At 47.8% G+C, this 23406-nt stretch overlaps 1 protein-coding gene across 1 annotated transcript; it reads right to left on the minus strand.

The window, feature by feature from the left end:
• Positions 1-1627: 1627 nt before the first annotated feature.
• Positions 1628-22933, minus strand: STAMBP (STAM binding protein). The gene is made up of 10 exons (XM_069766678.1): positions 22748-22933; positions 13551-13774; positions 11187-11262; positions 11013-11108; positions 10588-10930; positions 9331-9458; positions 8771-8908; positions 7079-7191; positions 4740-4839; positions 1628-2299 (listed from the first exon to the last, which is right to left on the minus strand). Exons 2-10 carry the CDS (start codon positions 13751-13753, stop codon positions 2243-2245), a joined length of 1254 nt encoding a protein of 417 aa, XP_069622779.1. The 5' UTR covers positions 13754-13774; positions 22748-22933; the 3' UTR covers positions 1628-2242.
• Between the last annotated feature and the right edge of the window lie 473 nt (positions 22934-23406).

Below are 23406 nucleotides of genomic sequence, written 5' to 3' on the forward strand. Positions count from 1 at the left end.
GTAGGAGCAGTACAGAGAACCAGAGTTATCCACGGTGCATGCAGTAACGTGTGCTGATTAGTGATGAGCGAATATACTCGTTACTCGAGATTTCCCGAGCATGCTCGGGTGTCCTTAGAGTATTTTTTAGTGCTTGGAGATTGTTTTTTTCGCCGCATCTTGATGATTTACAGCTACTAGCCAGCTTAATTACATGTGGGGATTCCCTAGCAACCAGGCAACCCCCACATGTACTTATGCTGGCTAATAGCTGTAAATCATTCAGCTGCGGTGATGAAAACTAAATCTCCGAGCACTAAAAAATACTCGGAGGACTCCGGAGCGTGCTCGGAATATCTCAAGTAACGAGTATATTTGCTCATCACTAGTGCTGATATCATAACCACAAGTAAAGATCAAAACGCCACAGAAAACTCTATACCCTCATAACACTCATGGTTACACTCCGGGTTATACATATAAAAGATGCACAAGGAGTTAATGAACCCATTAGGTACAGTGGGAGCAATGCAGAGAACCAGTGAGTGGAAAGTGCCACTCACTTGTTTTTAACGACCCATGCGGTAATGTGTGCCGATATCGTAACCACAAGGTACAGATCACGACCCCACAAAACACTCTCTAACCTCGTAACGCTCATGAATACACTCGACGCATCTCCCCTCTTCCAAGGTTGATAAAGGAGGCCTTAGCTATTAGTTGTCCATAATCTGATGTGGCATGGTGGCCGTGTGGTACAAGACATCTTGGGTCCGTCCCCTCTGATGGAATGCCTCAATCAGTCTTGCAGAACACGTCAGGTGCTTACAAGCTCTTTCCTACTGAGCTTGTGACCACTGCTCTGCAGTTGGCTGGGCCCCTGGAGCGTCTCATTTGCTTCTGTTCACTGGATTTGTGCTCCTCCAACGCTGCAGATGCAAAGCTGCCTCTGCTTGCAGCATGGAAGAGCACGCAGTTCGGGTCAGAAACGTAACAATGGCGCTCTTCCAACTTGTCACTGCAGAGGGAGCGCACTGCTGCCCAGCAACAGGAAGTCAGGTGAGCAGTGCACTTCTACAGAAGAAATGAGACAACCCTTTAAGGGCAGGTTCTAACAGGCACTAAAAATTAACAAGCCTAGAGTCCATAGCTAGCCCTAGGGCTGCAAAAATGTCAACCCCTTAATCGGTAAGGCAGAGCTGATGTGCACAGGTCATTAATCAGGACTGATCACGTTTCGCCGGGATCAGAGCATTCTGCAATCCTAGCCATTAATGTGGAATGTGGCTGTCAATCAGGTGAACTGTATTATGTAGGAAGAAGTTAGAGTGAATGTCTACTATTAACTATTAAAGTGCTTGTCCGCCGTCACTCAATCATGTTACGGCCCCACAAACCTACAGAGACAGGGGCACGAATGACAGGCGGTGTGCACAAGTCCTGTTTATCAGAGTAAATCATGAGCATAATAGCTGCCAACCATGTACGTGTCTGCAATATGTGTCCGGAACGTGATCAGCACCATCCATCTCCGAAGCAGAAGTGGCACCGGGTGACCCCTATTAAGGTTTTCCCTTTAAATGTCCTCCTGCGTTAGTCAGTCCGTTGAGTATGATGACACAGAGTAATAACAGCCCCACACCTCTGATCACCTTCAGGAAGCACTGAAAATATTTAATGTTGCTAGAAAATAAACATTATACAGTATTATCCTCTTTTATCAAACAGGGACATATCAGTTTTTTCTGGCTTTTGCTTAGGGAAAAAAATAATCAAATAAATTAAATTATATACATATTTTGCATTACTAAAATAACATCTGAATAAAGAAAGCATGCTTATGTGCAGAAATGCTGCTAAAAGGGGTTACCTCGGCTGTAGTTTTTTTTTAAAAAGTAAAAAAAAAAAAAAAAAAAAAACACAAAAAAAAACATTTTTGGAAAATGTGCAGTGCCAATATCTATGAAAGGAAACTCTAGCACCAAATGTGTTACAAGCTGTTAATTTTGTAGAGAGGAAAGCAACCAATCAATTAGATGCCCTCGGTGTCAGAAAGCCGGGTAGAGCCAGGAACACTGCTCCGTGTCGTTCTCTAGCCAATCCCAGGCGATAATCGCAGGCGACACGGCACAACCCTGATAGATCAGCAAATCTCCGCTCTGTGCTGGAGAGTCCTCGTCTGCAGACAGCTCTTTATAGGCAGCTCATTGGCAACTTGTGGGGTGAAGACGTAGGGTCTGGGAGTTGGCAGACACTGGAGAAGTTATCGAAGGTCCATGACCGTGACGTCCTTCTGACAGATTGTAGTGTGGTTGCTGGCCTATAGGGGGAGAAAGTGAGAGCGGCATCATAAAGGGGGAAAAACATAAAGGCGCCCATACACATTAGGCCGGGTTCACGGATCCTTTGATCACCACGTCACTAGCTCGGTCGGGTTTACATCCAAAGTGCCGGTAAACAGGATTCAGGCATATGTGCTCAGGGAACTATTGGCTGTACTGATGCAGACAGTCGCGTTCTGCTCTGCAGGACATCATTTTCCACTGAACCCGCCTATTCGAGGTGGGCGTCAAAATGTGGTTGACTGCGTTTTGGTGTCTGTCTCAAATATGTGGCCGAAAAGAAAACACAGTGACTCAGTCTGTATCATTATGGTCAACGGCCCCTAAGGCCTCTTTCACACTTCCATCTTCTGCTGTGCTTCATTGTGCAGTAAAATGATGTATAGACGGATGTCACGAAAATAGTGAAAAACGTGTGTGAGGCATCGAGAGAGAGAGAGACGATGGGCAGCGCAGGATGCGTCGCTGACCAATTTTCCGGCGTGCAGAAAGAATGTTCCTCTGAACGTTTTCTCTCCACAACGGACCGCTTTTTTCCGACGGATCCAGTGCACGACGGATGAAACAGATGGCCATCCGTCACAATCCGTTGCTAATACAAGTCTATGGGAAAATGCAGAAAATTCTTTTTGCAGGATCCTGCATTTTCAAAAAAAATCGACGGATTGCGACGTGACACGAAAGACGGAAGTGTGAAAGTAGCCTTAAGCGCTTAGGCCTGACTCCAGTTTTCCAGGGCTTCAGACCTAGGCCCCAAGAGAGCCTTAGATATGATCGTTCGGCCGACAGCCACCTCCCCCGACTGCTCCCTACACAGGACCACTCGGATCAGCTGAACACTCCTGTGATCCCTGATGAGACCAGACAGAGGCTTATCTCCTGGAGAAGAGGATATTGTAAGAACTGGATCCTTCTCTTCCACAACATCTGTTGGGGGAAGAGACTGGAGACCCCCATACACATTAGGCTGTCGTGAATTCAGACACCTTTGGTCTAATGTGAATAGGGGGCCCTAGGGCACTGCGACCGTCCACCCAGGATTTTTAATGACAATTTTTGCAGTACCCTCAGAGTCGTAATGCCAACACATTGACTGGTATTGGGATGCTCAGCCCATGTCATCAGGATGGTACCTCTCCAGGAGTCTCATGTATCGGGAGTCTTCGGCTACTTTCACACATCCGTCCTGTGCCGTCAGGCATAATCCGGCGGCAGGACGGATTGCTGGATCCGGTGAAAGTAGTGGAGAAACTGATGCACCACATCAGTTTTTCCGCTAGATCTGGAATACTCACCTTCCGGCATCCCCCGCAGCCTTCCTGCTCCTCCCGTTCCCAGGGATGCATTGCGCGATGACCTGTAATGACGTAGCGGTCTCGCGTGATGCTAGGTGATCTGGGGTCATTTCGCAATGCATCCCTGGGAATGGGAGCATCGTGAGGAGCGGAAAGGCTGCGGGGGACGCCAGAAGGTGAGAATATCACGATTTTTTTTTATTATTATTATCTTTAACATTATATCTTTTTACTATTGATGCTGCATAGGCAGCATAAATAGTAAAAAGAGATAGAGAGATATCTCCCCGGACTGGAACATGCGAACAGGGCATGCTCAGTCTGGAAGGCGAACTCCGGCGCCGGAAACCGTCATATGACGTATCCGGCGCCCATAGGCTTCCATTGTAAGAAAAGCCGGATGGCACCGATTCCTGCACCGTCAGGTTTTTCGCTGGAACAAAAAAACGTTCCTCTGTACGTTTTCTCCGTCTGCCGGAAACAGCTTTTATGACGGATCCGACAAAAAAAGGATGAAATGTGTGGCCATCATGCGCAATCCGCCACTAATACAACTCTATGAGAAAAAAAACGGATCCTGGTGGCAAAAACCTGATGCGTGAAAGTAGCCGTAGGGGGCTGGTTGATAACTGTTCACTGTCAAAGTTCTGGGATTTAAGTGACCTTTGTGGTCAGAAGTTCAGAGATGGCAGAATGAGCAAATCCAGTGAGGAAGAAAGGGGCCAACTCAAATAGAGACTGGACGCTGCTAGAACGGGGCCACCCGGAGGGTATAAAGAACATTACAAGCCTCCAGGATTTCATTCTTTATAATAAATTGTCTCTTCAGAGAGGAAGAGGACTAGAACTCTAGCGCCACCAATAGGAAGTCAATATCAACTCTCTAACGAGCCTTGTCACATGACTTAGGATAAAAGCCAAACCCAGAATCTCAATTTGCAGAAACTGTTTCGCCCTACTGCCCCTCGTCAGCGCAAAGTGTGAGCTCTGGTTTGGCTAGGTGAGAGGCGTCTGACCGGGATACAAAGGGCAACGTTTCTCCTCGCGGAGAGTGACATGTCAAGCCTGACATGCTAAGGTGAGGAGACTTAAGCCGCAATGCTCCACACAATATTACACTTACACAGAACAGGGGAGGGTCTCTGCAGTGGGGGTGAAAGCCTTTCTCTCGACAGTCACCAATTTCTTTCATGCCATAGTCCGTCAATCTAAAAATTCCTGTTCTGGGATAAAAAAATATAAATAAGGAGAGAAGAATTATTATATATTATGTTTCCATAATTACCACACAAGTATATAGATATATATTTTTCTATAGATAAAATTTATCCATTTTATTTTTTTTACACAATGCTTACGAGACCCTCAAGGGATCCTTTGATCACATTGTACAGGTCTGACTGACAGGTGGCATGGTAGATCCCGCATCTGGCAGGATGTGACCCAAAGCTCATGGTTATGCCGCCATGTATCCACAGCAAACCATCGGCAGTATCCGATCGCGCTGCAGGAAAGCAGATGGACTGACAGCAGGAGCGATCTTCCTATCAAAGTCCTAACAGGTCACTAATGAAAGCGGCATGTGAAGGGTTAGAGGGCCAGGAGCGGAGCTAGATCTGGGGCCAGCACATGCAGAGGGAGCGCAGCGCCACTACTCGGCTAATATTGATACCTAATCCTCAGGGCAGGTCATCAATATGTGAGTCCCGTACAAATACTGCACAGCATATATGACTGCTGTGCTCAGTAAGGGGGTCTTGCTGTTTGGCTTTTGCAGAACACTTTTTTAAATTTGGAAATGTAACTTAAAATGTTATATATTTTGTTTGCTCCCTTGAACGGGTAATTGCTACAGGACACTTATTTATGTTGCCCATCAGTATTACACATAGCCTTGTAGGTAGATCTTAGAAAGGCCCCCCGGCCGCTGCTGCAATGTCAATCACCTTACATGCCGCAGTCACAATCACGACATTAAGGCCTCATTCAGACCTCCGTGAATCATGTACTCTTCTTGATAGAACATGTACCCATTATAGTCTATGGAGCTATTCACATGTCCATGATTTTTTGCCACCATGTGTCATAAAAAAATAAAAAATCATCTTTAAGTCACGGATCAAAATTACCCCTACAAGTCTGTGGTACCGTGTGCTGTCTGTGATTGACATGGTAGTGGATAAGAAAATCTGCAATGTATTTTTTCATATGTGAAAATCACTAATGAAACGCTGACCAAACACCTATGAATGAGGCCTGACAACATCAGGAATGCCCCTATAGCAGCCAAACAACCTCCAGGATGGGGAATCTATACTTTATGCTAAGTGGTGACGCTTTTTTTAATAGTCACCAATGTTCCAGCGGTACCGAGACACAGAGGGACCGAGACACAGAGGGACCGAGACACAGAGGGACCGAGACACAGAGGGACCGAGACACACAGGTACCGAGACACAGAGGTACCTAGATACAGAGGTACCGAGACACAGAGGTGCCGAGACACAGAGGTGCCGAGACACAGAGGTACCGAGACACAGAGGTACCGAGACACAGAGGTACCGAGACACAGAGGTACCTAGATACAGAGGTACCGAGACACACAGGTGCCGAGACACAGAGGTGCCGAGACACAGAGGTGCCGAGACACAGAGGTGCCGAGGCACAGAGGTGCCGAGACACAGAGGTGCCGAGACACAGAGGTGCCGAGACACAGAGGTGCCGAGACACAGAGGTGCCGAGACACAGAGGTGCCGAGACACAGAGGGGCCGAGACACAGAGGGGCCGAGACACAGAGGGGCCGAGACACACAGGGACCGAGACACACAGGGACCGAGACACACAGGGACCGAGACACACAGGGACCGAGACACACAGGGACCGAGACACACAGGGACCGAGACACACAGGGACCGAGACACACAGGGACCGAGACACACAGGGACCGAGACACACAGGGACCGAGACACACAGGGACCGAGACACACAGGGACCGAGACACAGAGGGACCGAGACACAGAGGTGCCGAGACACACAGGGACCGAGACACAGAGGTGCCGAGAGACAGAGGTGCCGAGAGACAGAGGTGCCGAGAGACAGAGGTACCGAGACACAGAGGTACTTAGATACAGAGGTACCGAGACACACAGGTACCGAGACACACAGGTACTGAGACACAGAGGTGCTAAGACACAGAGGTGCTGACACACACAGGTACAGAGATGCAGAGGTACAGAGACACACAGGTACAGAGACACACAGGTACAGAGACACACAGGTACAGAGACACACAGGTACAGAGACACAGAGGTGCTAAGACACAGAGGTACCGAAACACACAGGTACAGAGATGCAGAGGTACAGAGACACACAGGTACAGAGACACACAGGTACAGAGACACACAGGTACAGAGACACACAGGTACAGAGACACACAGGTACAGAGACACACAGGTACTTACTCCTGGAATTTGGGGGAGCAGACGATGGCGATAGATTCCGGGAGCATCATCTGGTAGGAGCAGTGAGTGTGTAAGTCCACGCTGGAGAGAAAGGCGGTCTGAGTGGGATGTGTCTGTAAGAATAAAAATATACAGCAATGCCTCGTGACTGTGATTCCCCATCCCCCACCATGTCTGACACTACTCGTACACTCAGCCCACCATAAGATGCCCCCATACATCGGCTCATAGCTGCATGCCAGAAGTGGGGCCGACATCCTGCATACTAGCAGCTCTTTATATCTTTTTCACCTTTTCATGGTCACCAAAAATTGACTGGAAACTTACTATATGGAGAAAATCACCCGTAGAAGATGAGAAAAAATGGGCAATGTTAGTCAATTCAGCTAAATATTGTGTGAAAATGATTTAAGGCAACATCCATTATACGGAACTGCTGAAAAATGCCCATACATATAAGGTAGGGCCCACAGATCTACGTCTCCAGATTCCTTCAGATGCATGCATGCTCGATCGAGTAGAGCATGCACATTGCCATAGGTAAGGGTTGGCTAAAATCATGCTAAACCAACCCTTGTATGCCCTAAAGACAGACTTTAGGTGACACGTGATTATGTGTTTGCTTATCTAAGGCATATTTTGCAGTCGGATAAAACAAAGCATAGTTTTTCACCCACTAGTAAAACACATGCATTGAAGGGAATCCGTCAGCAGGTTTTTGTCCTGTAATCTGAGAGCAGCATAATGTAGAGGCAGAGACCCCAATACAGCAATGTATCTCTTACTGGACCGCCTGCTGCAGTCTTGATAGAATCCCAGTTTTTCTGCTGTAGATCTAGTAGTGCTCAGAATGCCGAGCTGTGTATAACCCCGCCCACACACCCCTGATTGGCAGCTTCCAGTGTACACTGCCAGCAAGCTGCCAATCAGTGGTGAGGGCGGGGTTACACAGATTAGCTGGACTGCCAGGCACGTGACATCTAGTCCTGCAGTGATAATATCCTGCTGATAAAACACAAGAGTAATGAAACTACAGCAAGATGCTGAGTAAGTGACACATCCATAGAATCAGGATCTCTACATTATGCTGCTCTCAGATTATATAGCAGATTCTGTTTCAAGGGGTATTCCTCTCTGAAAGTGGTACGTTATTGCTAGAATATTTCATTACAATGACAAAGCCCCCATTGATCCTGAAAATGAATTGGGCATATTGGTGTATTACTGGTAATACCCTCACCTAATTATATCCCGTACATGGAGGCCCACGACTGTGCAAAGAAGCTGCAGTGTGGCCTCAATCAAGTGAAAGACTACCCCAGTGACAAGTCATCACTGTATAAGAAAGGAATAAAGTGGCATTCCAGTTGGAAGAATACTCCTTGGGACCCCTAATGATTGCCAGAACGTGGCATTTTTATCCCAGTTAGAATTGGGTGACAGCTTCATTCACTCTCTATAGGGCTGCCAGAAAAAAAAGAGAGTGCAGTGCTCGGCATCCCTATAGTGAATTAATGGAGCAGCTGATGAGCATTCACACTGTCGCACTATTCTAGGAGAGAAAAAAAAGTGTTTCATTCTGACAATTGGTGGTGGTCCTCCACTGATCTAGAAGCCATCACCTATGTATATAGTAGCTAGGAGAAGCTATTGTGCACTTATAGCAGCATAAGCTTTATTGTTCTCACATACGTGTATCCAGCCCAGTGTGATGAGTCCATGCTGGTCCTGGATCACAAACAGGTCCTCCTCGTTCTCAGTGTTACAGTAGTCCGGGCCACCACACTGCTTGGGCACAATGACGTGGGTGATGGTAAACTCATTCTGCATCTAGAACATGGTAATCGGAGAAGAAGTAGATAAACAAGTGGCAAAAACAATGCCGAAAAATGATAGTACATACGATGAATATCTCAGAACAACATAGATGCACCACACGTCTTACATGACATTCGTTAAAGTGTAACTGCAGATTTACCCAGCAGATCAGAGGCATGGCAGAAGTTTTGATTAATGAGGGTCTGAGTGCAAAGAACTCAATTGCTACAAATGAGAAGGGTTTTGTTCTCCCTGAGGCCAAACATGGACTCCACAGACGTCATATCCAGCTCGTCTACAGTGCCCAGCTTCTGCTCTCCATTCCAGCTATTGCTGGGGATCTCAGCCCACCGATCAAAAACTTGGACGTCTCTAGACCTGCGGTTTCACTAGCCAACAGATGAAAGCCTTTGTCTCTATGTGATCTCTCTTACCAGCCTCCCACACAAGATGCCGCAGGTTTCCACTCCTCTCTGTGTATTGCCCTCTGCAAGTCTCAGAAACTTCACGCACACCTCCTGGGGAATGCTCACATGGCGAAGTCCGTCCGTGGACACAACAACTGGAAGCAACAAAGAGATAACCCAGATCAAGGAAAGAAGAAGAAAGTACGTTCCGGTACGTCCACATTTCCTGGGGAGAGGTGGTTGTAAATTTACCGGCCCGTCCCTTTCCTAGCTTGTGAGGTGGTTCACATAGCAATAAAAAGACGGCAGTGTGACTCACATTTATATTGTTACAGCAGAACATAAAATTTGCTTTCTTTAAACTGTAAAATATCTTTCTTGTCGACTTTATTGGGGGGACACAGAAACCATGGATAATAAGCTGCCACCTGGAAGATGGCGCTAAGAATATATTTTAGGGGGAAAAAAAAGTAAGCTCCTTCCCATCAAGCTACACCTGGCCTGGGGCCACACTACTAGTTTATTTGGCTTAGGGCTTGTTTACATTTGCAAGAAACACGTCCGTGTCTCGCATGTGAAAACCAAGCTCTGGCGCCGGCACTTGGGAGTGGAGCGTGCAGCCGCATAGCAACACATGGAGCTGCAAGCTCCGCTCCCAAGTGCCGGCGCCAGAGCTTGGATTTCACATGCGAGACACGGACGTGTTTCTCGCAAATGGAAACAAGCCCTTAGTGTCCATTAGGAGGGAGACACAGATAGCCCCCCGAGTGAACCAAGCAGTGGAGGTGTCTGCCTCCTACCCGACACTAAACCAAATAGTAAGGTGGCAGCACGTATAGTGTAACCTGTTGGGGACGAGACAACTTTTTCTAAGATGTCTTCTTTGTGTCAGCATATTAACCACGATTTCTGTGGCCCCCAATGATTCCCCCTAAAACAAAACTTTTTTTAGCAACTATCCTACGATTGGCTGGTGTCCCAGCAGTTGTACCCCTACAAATCTGGAGAAATCTCTGTTGTGGACCTGCATTAGCATACAGTCGCTTAGGGCACTAGCGGTTTGGTCTTGCTTCATATTTAAGACTATTTGCGAACATGAAAATATGAATCCGATACAGAGTTAATACACATCTAACAGGGAAAAATGGAAGTCCATCTACATAAAAAGAAGCCCATTTTTTCTGGCCACTATAGAGCTCTATGCAATTAATGTATGCTTCAGCATGATATATTCCTTATATAAAGCACAGCTATCCACGAGTGACTTCAGCATGGCCTACTCACAGCCTTCATTGGGACCGATCGATGTTGGCTTCAGAGTCCTATCAACCACGGGAGGTTGGGGGAGGGCGGCATCATTGGTGGGTAGCTGTGGAGCAGTAGGCGGCTCGTTGACCCCCGGGATGAGAGGTCCGTCAGATATCTGTGTGTTAGATTTGTCGGTAGAGAACTGGTGGAGGATCCGTAGCCGTTCGTTCTCCAGTTCTTTCCTACGGATCATATCTTCAAAGACCTGAAACTGCTCCTGCTGCTCTTGGAGCTGCTTCATGCGAGCCACGCGCTGCTTCTCGGCGTCGAGCTGCTGCAGCACGGCCAGGCGGCGGGCGCACTCTTCTTCCTCGCATCGCTGAGGGGTCAGAAGCAAACACTGTCAGGGGTCAATCACACAACCCTGTGCCTCATACAGGACTGTACCAGCACTGACTTACCCTCCTGTCCAGGTACTCCGCAAACTCCTTACTGTAGCGCCGGTGCAGTTCTTTCTTCAAATCTTCCGCTTTTGGAAAGGCCACTTCCTTCATTGTCTACAAAAATGGATATCCTTCAATTCGAGACCTCAGACAAGACTTCTAAGATCTGTGCGTGCAATCTATACTTCTTACCTTCAGCGTCTCCTTCTTCTCCGGTGCGCTAGCGGTTTTGTAATCTCGATGTTTAGGAAGTTTTTCAATGAAAAGCCTAAAATAAAGCGAACACTTGGAAGAATGACTGACACAAGAGAGACAGGAGGTCATTTCATTTTTTTTCTTTTTTAAAATTCCATTTTTGTATTCTGCATCAATCACATTTTATTGAATCATCCACAAGAACTGCACCCGATAAATCAAAAGAAGCGTGGCACTTAACCCCTTCCACTCTGGGCACTAAGGAGGAAACTATATATTTTTTTTCTATTTTTAGCAGGATAAACTGTATTTGTCAGTGGCACCATACTGGGGTACATATAACTTATAACACCGAGAAGAGAAATAGAAAAAAAAAAGAGCAATTCTGTTATTCTCTTTTTTTTTTTTTTTTTTTTTTTTACATTTTATATTTTATGCTTTTCATTTGCTGCACAAATAAAGTGTTACCTTATTCTGTGAGTCAGCAGGATTGTGGGGATACCACATTTATATACAGTTATGACTTTTGTACAATAAATACACTGACAATTTTTTTGTGCTCTAACTGTAAAGAACCCTTTCCATCAGTTAAAAAGGAAAGGGATCTTTACAGTTAGAGCAGTGAGGCTGTGGAATGCCGACCACAAGAGGTAGTAATGGCCGACACTATAGCAGCTTTATACAAGGGCCGGATGCTTTCCTCAATACACATAAAGTTATAGGTTATAGTTAAGTTAGTGACAAAATGAAAAATTGGTGGAGAAAGGTTGATCTTGATGGATCATGGTCTTTTTTTTCCCAACCTTTCTAACCATGTAACTATATTAAGAAATCCATAAGTTTTCCAATTTTCCATCAACAGAGATGTTGATGGAATGACAAGATGCAGTTCTCAGTGGTGCCATTTTCTCGTACACACAACTTTTTGATTACTTTTTAGAAAGTGGAATGTACAAAGCAAAAAATTCTGTACAATTTTTTTTTTTTAAACACCATTCACTATTTAACTTTATTCCTCATTAAATAATCACAATACCAAATTTATATACCGCAGTTTGATTTTTACGATTTACTACTTTTACACAATTAAAGAAAAAAAATTATTTTGCTGGTGGTTTGCCATGTTCTTTTTTTCTTCTTTTTTTTCAGTAGACGGTTTAATTTTTCGAGAGGCTGATTGAACAAAAACAGCAATTCTGGCATTGTTTTTCTTTTGGCGTTCACCATATGGGATAAATAATGATTTAGTTTTATATTATAATGCCGATACATTTACAGTGGTAGCAAATTTATATTAGTTTTTTTCTACTATTGCACATAAAAAAACACTTTTTAATAATTGTTTGGAGGTCGTCATTGTGAGAGCTCTAATTTTGTTTCGAATTTTCCTTTACAGAGTCAGTAATGGGGCTCATTTTTTCAACATTAAGATGTTTTTTTTTCATGATACCATTTTGGGATACATATCATTTCTTTGATTACCTTTTCTTTATTTTTTTTTTTTTTTGAGGCAAGATTAACTAAACAGCAATTCTGGCATTGTTTTTGCCCACTGTTTTCGTTGCCATCATTGTGTGTGATAAAAAATAATATAATGTTATATCACGGGTCATTACAGACATGGCAATATCAAATATGAGGCACCTTTTGGGAGGATTTCTTTATTTTCTCTCACATCAATGTCCGGCACTAGGACTGGAGCATGCGCATGCATGTATTTCTATGCAGCCGCATGCTCCGGTCCCGAGTGCCGGGTATCGATGCGAGTTCTCGCATCATACTTGCAAGTGTGACCCCGGCCTTAAGGTGATAAAGGCACTCCGTCACTAGCTTTATCAGAGAGGAAGCCACCGGCACCTCGGCTAGGTGATAGCTTTGTACGCATGCCTGTCAAAAATCGCCTAAGTAAATTGCTCACCAAGAGTCGCCTGGGCAGTGAGTCCTCAGACTGTATGATGAAGGGGAATTACGCCAAAAACATTTTACTGAAACTGCAAGTTAAGGAAAATATTTTTATGCACAGCCATCTCTTTAATTAATTTTCTTCCTCTTGGTATCCTGCTGCGCCCTCCAGGTCTTTTACCCAAAACATAGTACTCCATGAATGGATCAGAATATCGCTGACCAGAAATCTATTCCATGTTCCAGCAATAGGCCATAAAGATAAATATATGTATATACGGTGACCACAAATCCTGAAAATAGCCGCGATCTCTTCCGTGTCCTTAAGAAGAGGATATGGTGGCCTGTCCGCCTCGCCTCTCTTACACAGGAGTGATCGGACCTGGACTGGCTGCAGACCTGGGAGACAAACTTACAATGTTGGGGGGAAAAAAACAAAATAAGTGCCTTTCTACTTACGTAATATATTTGTTGTACAAAATAAAGGCATTTTCAGTATTTCCTTCTCCCGCATACACATTAGCCATACGGATCATCTCCACCCCTGAGCGATAATATCGCTTAGGAGGTATATCATCGTTCACTTCCACAGACGTCCCCTTCGTCACCAGGGCTCGTAAACGCTCCTCCGGGGGCAGGCTGGGATCATTGTGCTCCGGCATGGCGCCGTGTAGGAGAAACACCTGTAAGAACAACGCAGGTCACAACTGCTTAACACTGATGGTCTTGGAGGCAGGTCCCTCACGACTAGGAAGGAAAGAAAGGTCCCCAACTCTGTGTCGTAATTGGTGATCACTGGTGGTCTCTAAGCTGAAGGCGGTTGCACTGATGGGACCTTGTACGAGTACATGATTTATTGTAAACCCCCTTCCAAGCCTCACCCTTTATAAAGCATGCCACCCAACTAAAATGCTCATCTGGGGACGGTAATGTGGTCTCCAAGTGCCAAGACCAAGTGGTAAAAATGGGACATCTGAACTGTCCACTTGGTCTGCATTGACTTTTAACACCAGCCATGGAAAGATCAAGCATAGTGACGCGTTTGTGACGTCATGTCAGCGTCCAGAGCCTGGAATTGACGTGACATATGAAATCGTAGGGGTCCTGGCTGCCGTATCTAGAGACCAAGAGTGGGATTGAGGTTCAAAAGCAACTTTGGAACAGGAAGATATTTGAGCAAATGCCAATCTGGGGCAGACATAATACACGGGAGGTCCATTTAGAAGGTGGAAAACCCCTTTAACATTCACAAAGGATAACTCAAACCCTGAGCCTCCCACAAACATACCAAAACCACGTAGCATAGCCGACATACAAATCACCTGCACATCAGTAACGGCAGCACCCAGGTCATACAGGACAGCCGATCGGCTACATGCACCGACCGTGCTAGACACACAGAACAATGGAAGATTGGCTCTCGGCAGCACGTCACCTATTTACATAGGAGCCGTGGAAGTAAGCCCCCCACAGATCAGCAAGTGATGGCATATCCTGGTGATATTATGCAATCATTTACTGAGACGGAAATACCCTTTCAAGAAGGATATCACCGATACAGAGCTACTCAACCAAATGTTCACACAACAGACTCATGGCTTCCGAGAACAACCACACTGACTCCTGGTGCTTGATTAACATGAGCAGCATTTGGATCCATGTACCACACATAGCGTCCCGTCCCCCAGCCTTGGTCTAATACGTCCGTCATATACAGTCAGGTCCAGAAATATTTGGACAGTGGAACAAGTTTTGGCATTTTAGCGCTTTACAAAAACATATTCAAGATACAGTTATATAATCAAAATGGGCTTAAAGTGCAGACTCTCCGCTTTAATTTGAGGGTATTCACATCCTAATTGGAGTAAGGGTTTAGGAAGTACAGCGCTTTAATACGTTGCTACCTCTTTTTAATAGGGACCAAAAGTAATTGGACAATTTTCTCAAAAGCTCTTTAATGGGCTGTATGGGCGTTTCCCTCATTAATTCATCATCAGTTTAGCAGGTAAAAGGTCTAGAGGTCATTCCAGGTGTCACATTTGCACACTATTGCTGTGAACCCACAACATGTGGTCAAATGAACTCTTAATGGAAGAGAAACGGACGATCATTATGCTGAAAAAAATAACAAATCCATCAAAGAGATAGTAGAAATGTTAGGCGTGGCCAAATCAACAGTTTGATACATTCTGCAAAAAAAAAAAAAAAAAGGGAACTCAAATGGCCTGGACATCCATGGAATATAACAGTGGTAGTGCTGAGTGAACGTACTCAGATAAGGCGTTATCCAGGAATGCTCGGGTGCTAACAGAATGTCTTCGGCGTGCTTGAAATATATGTTCGAGTTGCAGCAGCTGCATGTCTTGCAACTGTTCAACAGCTGAAACACATGCAGGTATTACCTAGCAAACAGGCGATCCCTGCAAGCGTTGCGGCTGTCGAGCAGCCACGGAGACTCAAACATCGTAGTTAGGCATGCTGAAGACACTGTTAGCATGCTGGGATAAGATGTTATCAAGGCACGCGCGCTCAACACGGAACAGTAGTGGATGATCCTACGATCATGGTGAAGAAAAACCCTTCACAACATCCACCTAAAGGTACCTTCACACTGAACAATTTAACAACGATAACAATAGCGATCCGTGACGTTGCAGCGTCCTGGCTAGCGATATCGTTGTGTTTGACACGCAGCAGCGATCAGGATCCTGCTGTGACATCGTTGGTCGGAGCAGAAAGGCCAGAACTTTATTTCGTCGCTGGATCTCCCGCAGACATCGTGTGTGGCGCCGATTCAGCGATGTCTTCACTAGTAACCAGGGTAAACATCGGGTTACTAAGCGCAGGGCCGCGCTTAGTAACCCGATGTTTACCCTGGTTACCAGTGTAAATGTAAAAAAAAAAAACAAACACTACATACTTACATTCCGGTGTCTGTCGCGTCCCCCGGCGTTCTGCTTCCGTGCACTGTCAGCGCCGGCCGGCCGTAAAGCAGAGCACAGCGGTAACGTCACCGCTCTGCTTTACGGCCAGCCGGCGCTCACAGTCAGTGCAGGAAGCAGAGCGCCGGGGGACGCGACAGACACCGGAATGTAAGTATGTAGTGTTTTTTTTTTTTTTACATTTACACTGGTAACCAGGGTAAACATCGGGTTACTAAGCGCGGCCCTGCGCTTAGTAACCCGATGTTTACCCTGGTTACTGGGGACTTCGGCATCGTTGGTCGCTGGACAGCTGTCTGTGTGACAGCTCTCCAGCGACCACACAGCGACGCTGCAGCGATCGACATCGTTGTCTAGATCGCTGCAGCGTCGCTAAATGTGACGGTACCTTAAGTGAAGAACACTCCCCAGTAAGTAGGTGTTTCAGTATTTTACTATAAAGAGAAGACTTCATGAGCGCAAATACAGAGGGTTCATCATCACGTATAAACCATTAATCAACCTTAAAAATAGAAAGGCAGTTTAGACTTCGCAAAAAAAATAAAAAATCTAAAAGCAGCCGCCCAGTTCTGGAAAAGCATTCTGTGCACAGAAAAGACAAACATCAACCTGGACCAGAATGATGGGAAGAAGAAAGTATGGAGAAGGCTTGGAAAGGCTTCTAACACATGGTGGAGCAGTGTGGTGGCGCCGGCATGCATGGCTCCCAATGGCGCTGGGTCACTGGTGTTTCCTGATGATGTGGCTGAAGACAGAAGCAGCTGGATGACTTCTGCAGTGTACAGGGCGATGCTGTCTGATCAGATTTAACCAAAGGCAGCAAGGTTGATTGGACGGCGCTTCACAGGAAAGATGGACAATGACCCAAAACTTACTGCGAAAGCAACTCAGGAGGCAAAGAAGTGGAATATTCTGCAATGGCCGAGTCAGTCACCGGATCTCAGCCCCGTACAGCTGCATTTCACATGGTTAAGACAAAATTAAGGCAGAAAGACCAAAAAACAAGCAACAAGTGAAATCTTCTGCATTAAAGGCCGGCAAAGCTTCACAAAAGAGGAAATCTGGCGTCTGGTGACGTCCATGGCTTCCAGACTTCAGCCAGTCATTGTCTGCAATGGATTCTCTACAAGGTATTAAAAATGTGCATTTTATTTATGGTGAAGTTAATTTGTCCAATTACTTTTGAGCTCCTGAAATGATGAGTCTTTATAGAAAAATGGTTGCGATGCCTAAATGGTTCACGGAATATTTTTCTTCAAGTCCTTTAATTAAAGCTGAACGTCTGCACTTCAATTACATCTCAATTGTTTCATTTTAAATACAGATAAGGCTACTTTCACACTAGCGTCGGAATCTCCCCGTCGCAATGCGTCGGGGAGAGATTCCGACGCTAGCGTTTAGCGCATTGCACAATGGAGGCAGCGGATGCAGGTGCGGGGAGGTGGGGGCGGAGTTCCGGCCGCGCATGCGCGGTCGGAAAAAGCGGTCCGTCAGGAGCAAAAAACGTAACATGTAGCGTTTTTTGCTCCCGACGGTCCGCAGAAGCACGACGCATCCGTCGCTCGACGGATGCGACGTGTGGCAATCCGTCGCAAATGCGTCGTCAATACAAGTCTATGGGGAAAAAACGCATCCTGCAAGCACTTTTGCAGGATGCGTTTTTTCTGCAAAACGACGCATTGTGACGGATTGCAGAAAACGCTAGTGTGAAAGTAGCCTTAGTGGCCTGCTGAGCTGAAATCACACAGATTCTGTCACTGTCCAAATATTTCTGGACCCAACTGTATATAATCGGTAAAATAAGCAGTAACTGCAGCAGATCTTACATCGTGCCCCGTCCACAGATCTCCATCACACATGATCCACAATGTCAGCAGCTATAAGCCATCAATGAATGCAGGACAAAGAGCGAGAGTGAATCATCGGGTCTCGCCCTGTCCGACCATAAACCTGGGGTGGAGACTCATCATATGGGATTACAATCACATGATTCTGAGAATGAATGGGGGCTTGGCTGGCGCATCATTGGGCCCTTTTATAACTTTTTTGCCTCCACTTCTGAACAATGTTAAAGGGGTTTTCCAGATTCTCTCATCATTGATGACTCGATTTGATTTTCAGGACCCGGTACGAGGCCACATCAGTATTCTGTGGTTGCAAGATGGTAGCCCAGCGAACCGCCTCATTGACCGGCATGGCTGGGAGCGATTCGACTATCTGATGAAACTTGGGAATGCTGCTTTTTACCAGAACAGACTTAAGGCAAAAAAAAAAAAAAATCCGATGTGCACGGCCCGACAGAATAACATTAGTCAGGGTACAATCCCATGTTTTGTCAGGTCGCACTCACCGAAAATACGGTGGTCTGCACGAGCCCTTAAGATAGGTGTGACCCTGTTTTGCTGTGCTTTACTAAGCAATGCTGCCCATTCATTCTTGCTGCACATGGTGGTCTCCGCAGTCAGACCCCCACCCATCAGTATCTCAGAATCACCAATATTTGATGGCCACAGAACAACTGCTTCTAGGTCCCGGACACCAAGGGGTTACACAGCCGAGCGCAGGTACCTATGCATAGGAATGAATGGGAGCTGTGCATAGCAATGAATGGGAGCTGTGCATAGCAATGAATGGGGGCTGTGGCACAGCAGAGCGCAGGTACCTGTGCATGGCAATGAATGGGAGCTGTGGCACAGCAGAGCGCAGGTACCCGTGCATAGCAATGAATGGGAGCTGTGGCACTGCAGAGCGCAGGTACCTGTGCATAGCAATGAATGGGAGCTGTGGCACAGCAGAGCGCAGGTACCTGTGCATAGCAATCAATGGGAGCTGTGGCACTGCAGAGCGCAGGTACCTGTGCATAGCAATGAATGGGAGCTGTGGCACAGCAGAGCGCAGGTACCTGTGCATAGCAATCAATGGGAGCTGTGGCACTGCAGAGCGCAGGTACCTGTGCATAGCAATGAATGGGAGCTGTGGCACTGCAGAGCGCAGGTACCTGTGCATAGCAATGAATGGGAGCTGTGGCACTGCAGAGCGCAGGTACCTGTGCATAGCAATGAATGGGAGCTGTGGCACTGCAGAGCGCAGGTACCTGTGCATAGCAATGAATGGGAGCTGTGGCACTGCAGAGCGCAGGTACCTGTGCATAGCAATGAATGGGAGCTGTGGCACTGCAGAGCGCAGGTACCTGTGCATAGCAATGAATGGGAGCTGTGGCACTGCAGAGCGCAGGTACCTGTGCATAGCAATGAATGGGAGCTGTGCACAGCAGAGCGCAGGTACCTGTGCATAGCAATTAATGGGAGCTGTGGCACTGCAGAGCGCAGGTACCTGTGCATAGCAATCAATGGGAGCTGTGGCACTGCAGAGCGCAGGTACCTGTGCATAGCAATCAATGGGAGCTGTGGCACAGCAGAGCGCAGGTACCTGTGCATAGCAATGAATGGGAGCTGTGGCACAGCAGAGCGCAGGTACCTGTGCATAGCAATTAATGGGAGCTGTGGCACTGCAGAGCGCAGGTACCTGTGCATAGCAATCAATGGGAGCTGTGGCACTGCAGAGCGCAGGTACCTGTGCATAGCAATCAATGGGAGCTGTGGCACAGCAGAGCGCAGGTACCTGTGCATAGCAATGAATGGGAGCTGTGGCACTGCAGAGCGCAGGTACCTGTGCATAGCAATGAATGGGAGCTGTGGCACAGCAGAGCGCAGGTACCTGTGCATAGCAATGAATGGGAGCTGTGGCACTGCAGAGCGCAGGTACCTGTGCATAGCAATCAATGGGAGCTGTGGCACTGCAGAGCGCAGGTACCTGTGCATAGCAATGAATGGGAGCTGTGGCACTGCAGAGCGCAGGTACCTGTGCATAGCAATGAATGGGAGCTGTGGCACTGCAGAGCGCAGGTACCTGTGCATAGCAATTAATGGGAGCTGTGCACAGCAGAGCGCAGGTACCTGTGCATAGCAATCAATGGGAGCTGTGGCACTGCAGAGCGCAGGTACCTGTGCATAGCAATGAATGGGAGCTGTGGCACTGCAGAGCGCAGGTACCTGTGCATAGCAATTAATGGGAGCTGTGCACAGCAGAGCGCAGGTACCTGTGCATAGCAATCAATGGGAGCTGTGGCACTGCAGAGCGCAGGTACCTGTGCATAGCAATGAATGGGAGCTGTGGCACTGCAGAGCGCAGGTACCTGTGCATAGCAATTAATGGGAGCTGTGGCACTGCAGAGCGCAGGTACCTGTGCATAGCAATGAATGGGAGCTGTGCACAGCAGAGCGCAGGTACCTGTGCATAGCAATGAATGGGAGCTGTGGCACTGCAGAGCGCAGGTACCTGTGCATAGCAATGAATGGGAGCTGTGGCACTGCAGAGCGCAGGTACCTGTGCATAGCAATGAATGGGAGCTGTGGCACTGCAGAGCGCAGGTACCTGTGCATAGCAATGAATGGGAGCTGTGGCACTGCAGAGCGCAGGTACCTGTGCATAGCAATGAATGGGAGCTGTGGCACAGCAGAGCGCAGGTACCTGTGCATAGCAATCAATGGGAGCTGTGGCACTGCAGAGCGCAGGTACCTGTGCATAGCAATGAATGGGAGCTGTGCATAGCAATGAATGGGAGCTGTGCATAGCAATGAATGGGGGCTGTGGCACTGCAGAGCGCAGGTACCTGTGCATAGCAATCAATGGGAGCTGTGGCACTGCAGAGCGCAGGTACCTGTGCATAGCAATGAATGGGAGCTGTGGCACAGCAGAGCGCAGGTACCTGTGCATAGCAATTAATGGGAGCTGTGGCACTGCAGAGCGCAGGTACCTGTGCATAGCAATGAATGGGAGCTGTGGCACTGCAGAGCGCAGGTACCTGTGCATAGCAATGAATGGGAGCTGTGGCACTGCAGAGCGCAGGTACCTGTGCATAGCAATGAATGGGAGCTGTGGCACTGCAGAGCGCAGGTACCTGTGCATAGCAATGAATGGGAGCTGTGGCACAGCAGAGCGCAGGTACCTGTGCATAGCAATCAATGGGAGCTGTGGCACTGCAGAGCGCAGGTACCTGTGCATAGCAATGAATGGGAGCTGTGCATAGCAATGAATGGGAGCTGTGCATAGCAATGAATGGGGGCTGTGGCACTGCAGAGCGCAGGTACCTGTGCATAGCAATCAATGGGAGCTGTGGCACTGCAGAGCGCAGGTACCTGTGCATAGCAATGAATGGGAGCTGTGGCACAGCAGAGCGCAGGTACCTGTGCATAGCAATTAATGGGAGCTGTGGCACTGCAGAGCGCAGGTACCTGTGCATAGCAATCAATGGGAGCTGTGGCACTGCAGAGCGCAGGTACCTGTGCATAGCAATGAATGGGAGCTGTGGCACTGCAGAGCGCAGGTACCTGTGCATAGCAATGAATGGGAGCTGTGGCACTGCAGAGCGCAGGTACCTGTGCATAGCAATGAATGGGAGCTGTGGCACTGCAGAGCGCAGGTACCTGTGCATAGCAATTAATGGGAGCTGTGCACAGCAGAGCGCAGGTACCTGTGCATAGCAATCAATGGGAGCTGTGGCACTGCAGAGCGCAGGTACCTGTGCATAGCAATGAATGGGAGCTGTGGCACTGCAGAGCGCAGGTACCTGTGCATAGCAATGAATGGGAGCTGTGGCACTGCAGAGCGCAGGTACCTGTGCATAGCAATTAATGGGAGCTGTGCACAGCAGAGCGCAGGTACCTGTGCATAGCAATGAATGGGAGCTGTGGCACAGCAGAGCGCAGGTACCTGTGCATAGCAATCAATGGGAGCTGTGGCACTGCAGAGCGCAGGTACCTGTGCATAGCAATGAATGGGAGCTGTGGCACTGCAGAGCGCAGGTACCTGTGCATAGCAATGAATGGGAGCTGTGGCACAGCAGAGCGCAGGTACCTGTGCATAGCAATGAATGGGAGCTGTGGCACAGCAGAGCGCAGGTACCTGTGCATAGCAATGAATGGGAGCTGTGGCACTGCAGAGCGCAGGTACCTGTGCATAGCAATGAATGGGAGCTGTGGCACTGCAGAGCGCAGGTACCTGTGCATAGCAATGAATGGGAGCTGTGGCACTGCAGAGCGCAGGTACCTGTGCATAGCAATGAATGGGAGCTGTGCATAGCAATGAATGGGAGCTGTGCATAGCAATGAATGGGAGCTGTGGCACAGCAGAGCGCAGGTACCTGTGCATAGCAATCAATGGGAGCTGTGGCACAGCAGAGCCCACTGTGCTACACCGGTCCCACGTCTCCCATTCATTGCTGTGGACGTTACATAAAAAACGTAGTTTGGGTACAAAATATATAATAAACACAATGACACAGACACGTGTGTGATGGAAAGACATGGAGATCACTGCAAGAAAGGAGAAATGAGCCCCCCGAATATAAAGAAGTGGGACCACCCTAACAGCCAATCAGATCCCTGCTCTCATTTGAACAGCAAAGATTAAGAAATTAAAGAAGTGATCTGATTGGTTGCTAAGGTCAACTATTACGTCCCGCGTCTGCACTGACTTCTCCATGGGTCAGTCCTCCCCTATGTCCTATGGTACAGGCCCTTCCTCCATACACCCCCATTATCACACAGTGAGCGGGTCTACACACCCCACACTGAGCCAGCGACCAATATAAGGCGGCCCCGTGCCCTGTGACCACCACTGCCCCCTACAGACCGCAGTCTGGCCCTTCCTCACCTCGGTGTCACTCGCTCTTAACGCCGCTCGGATGCTGCCTGCATTCTTCCGGGTCACATGACCTGAATACACGAGTTGTTACTCGTCATGTGGCTGGCGGCAGGCGTCGCGACACTACAAGATGAGGGCGGCCTCCATTTTGGAGAAGGTCAGAATCGAAACTTGTTCCCAAGGTTACGATGTCTCAGGCTGGTCATGTGACTTCAATATGTTGTCGACACTGCCTCCTGCTGGTTAAAAGTGTGCACTGCAGAGTGGAGAATAGAACCAGCCAGAGTACTAGAACAGCTTGTTACTGTGGAGAGTGGGCGGTGTGCGGATACAAGGGACCACTGGGTTCACATTAGCGTTTCTGGGCGCATCGTATGATCCGCATACATCCGCATTTGTCATGCGTACATATGTTTAAAGGGAACCTGTGACCCTCAAAATGGAGGTTGAGCTGAGCCTACCAGCATCAGGGGCTTATCTACAGCATTCTGTATTCCGGGAAAGGTCAGAGAGGCCCAGCGCCTGCGCACTGCAGTACTTTGCTCTGCCCTCAACAGGGCAAAGTACGCCTGCGCCGGAGCCACAGCGTGAAGACAAGAAGAGGACGTCGTAAGAAGATGGGAGGCCCCGGACTGGACCGCAGCGCCCATCGGACCGAACCGCAGCGG

Source organism: Ranitomeya imitator, chromosome 4 (genome assembly GCF_032444005.1).
Source record: "Ranitomeya imitator isolate aRanImi1 chromosome 4, aRanImi1.pri, whole genome shotgun sequence".
NCBI classification, from domain to species: Eukaryota; Metazoa; Chordata; class Amphibia; order Anura; family Dendrobatidae; genus Ranitomeya; species Ranitomeya imitator.

Excerpts from the sequence above, each read along its gene's own strand:
- STAMBP (XM_069766678.1), bottom strand. The coding sequence starts at position 13,753 with ATGCCGGAGCACAATGATCCCAGCCTGCCCCCGGAGGAGCGTTTACGA. Across the intron at positions 10,931-11,012 it reads CGGAGTACCTGGACAGGAGG|CGATGCGAGGAAGAAGAGTG; the intron begins GTAAGTCAGTGC and ends CTGACCCCTCAG. Across the intron at positions 9,459-10,587 it reads GATCGGTCCCAATGAAGGCT|TTGTTGTGTCCACGGACGGA; the intron begins GTGAGTAGGCCA and ends TGTTGCTTCCAG.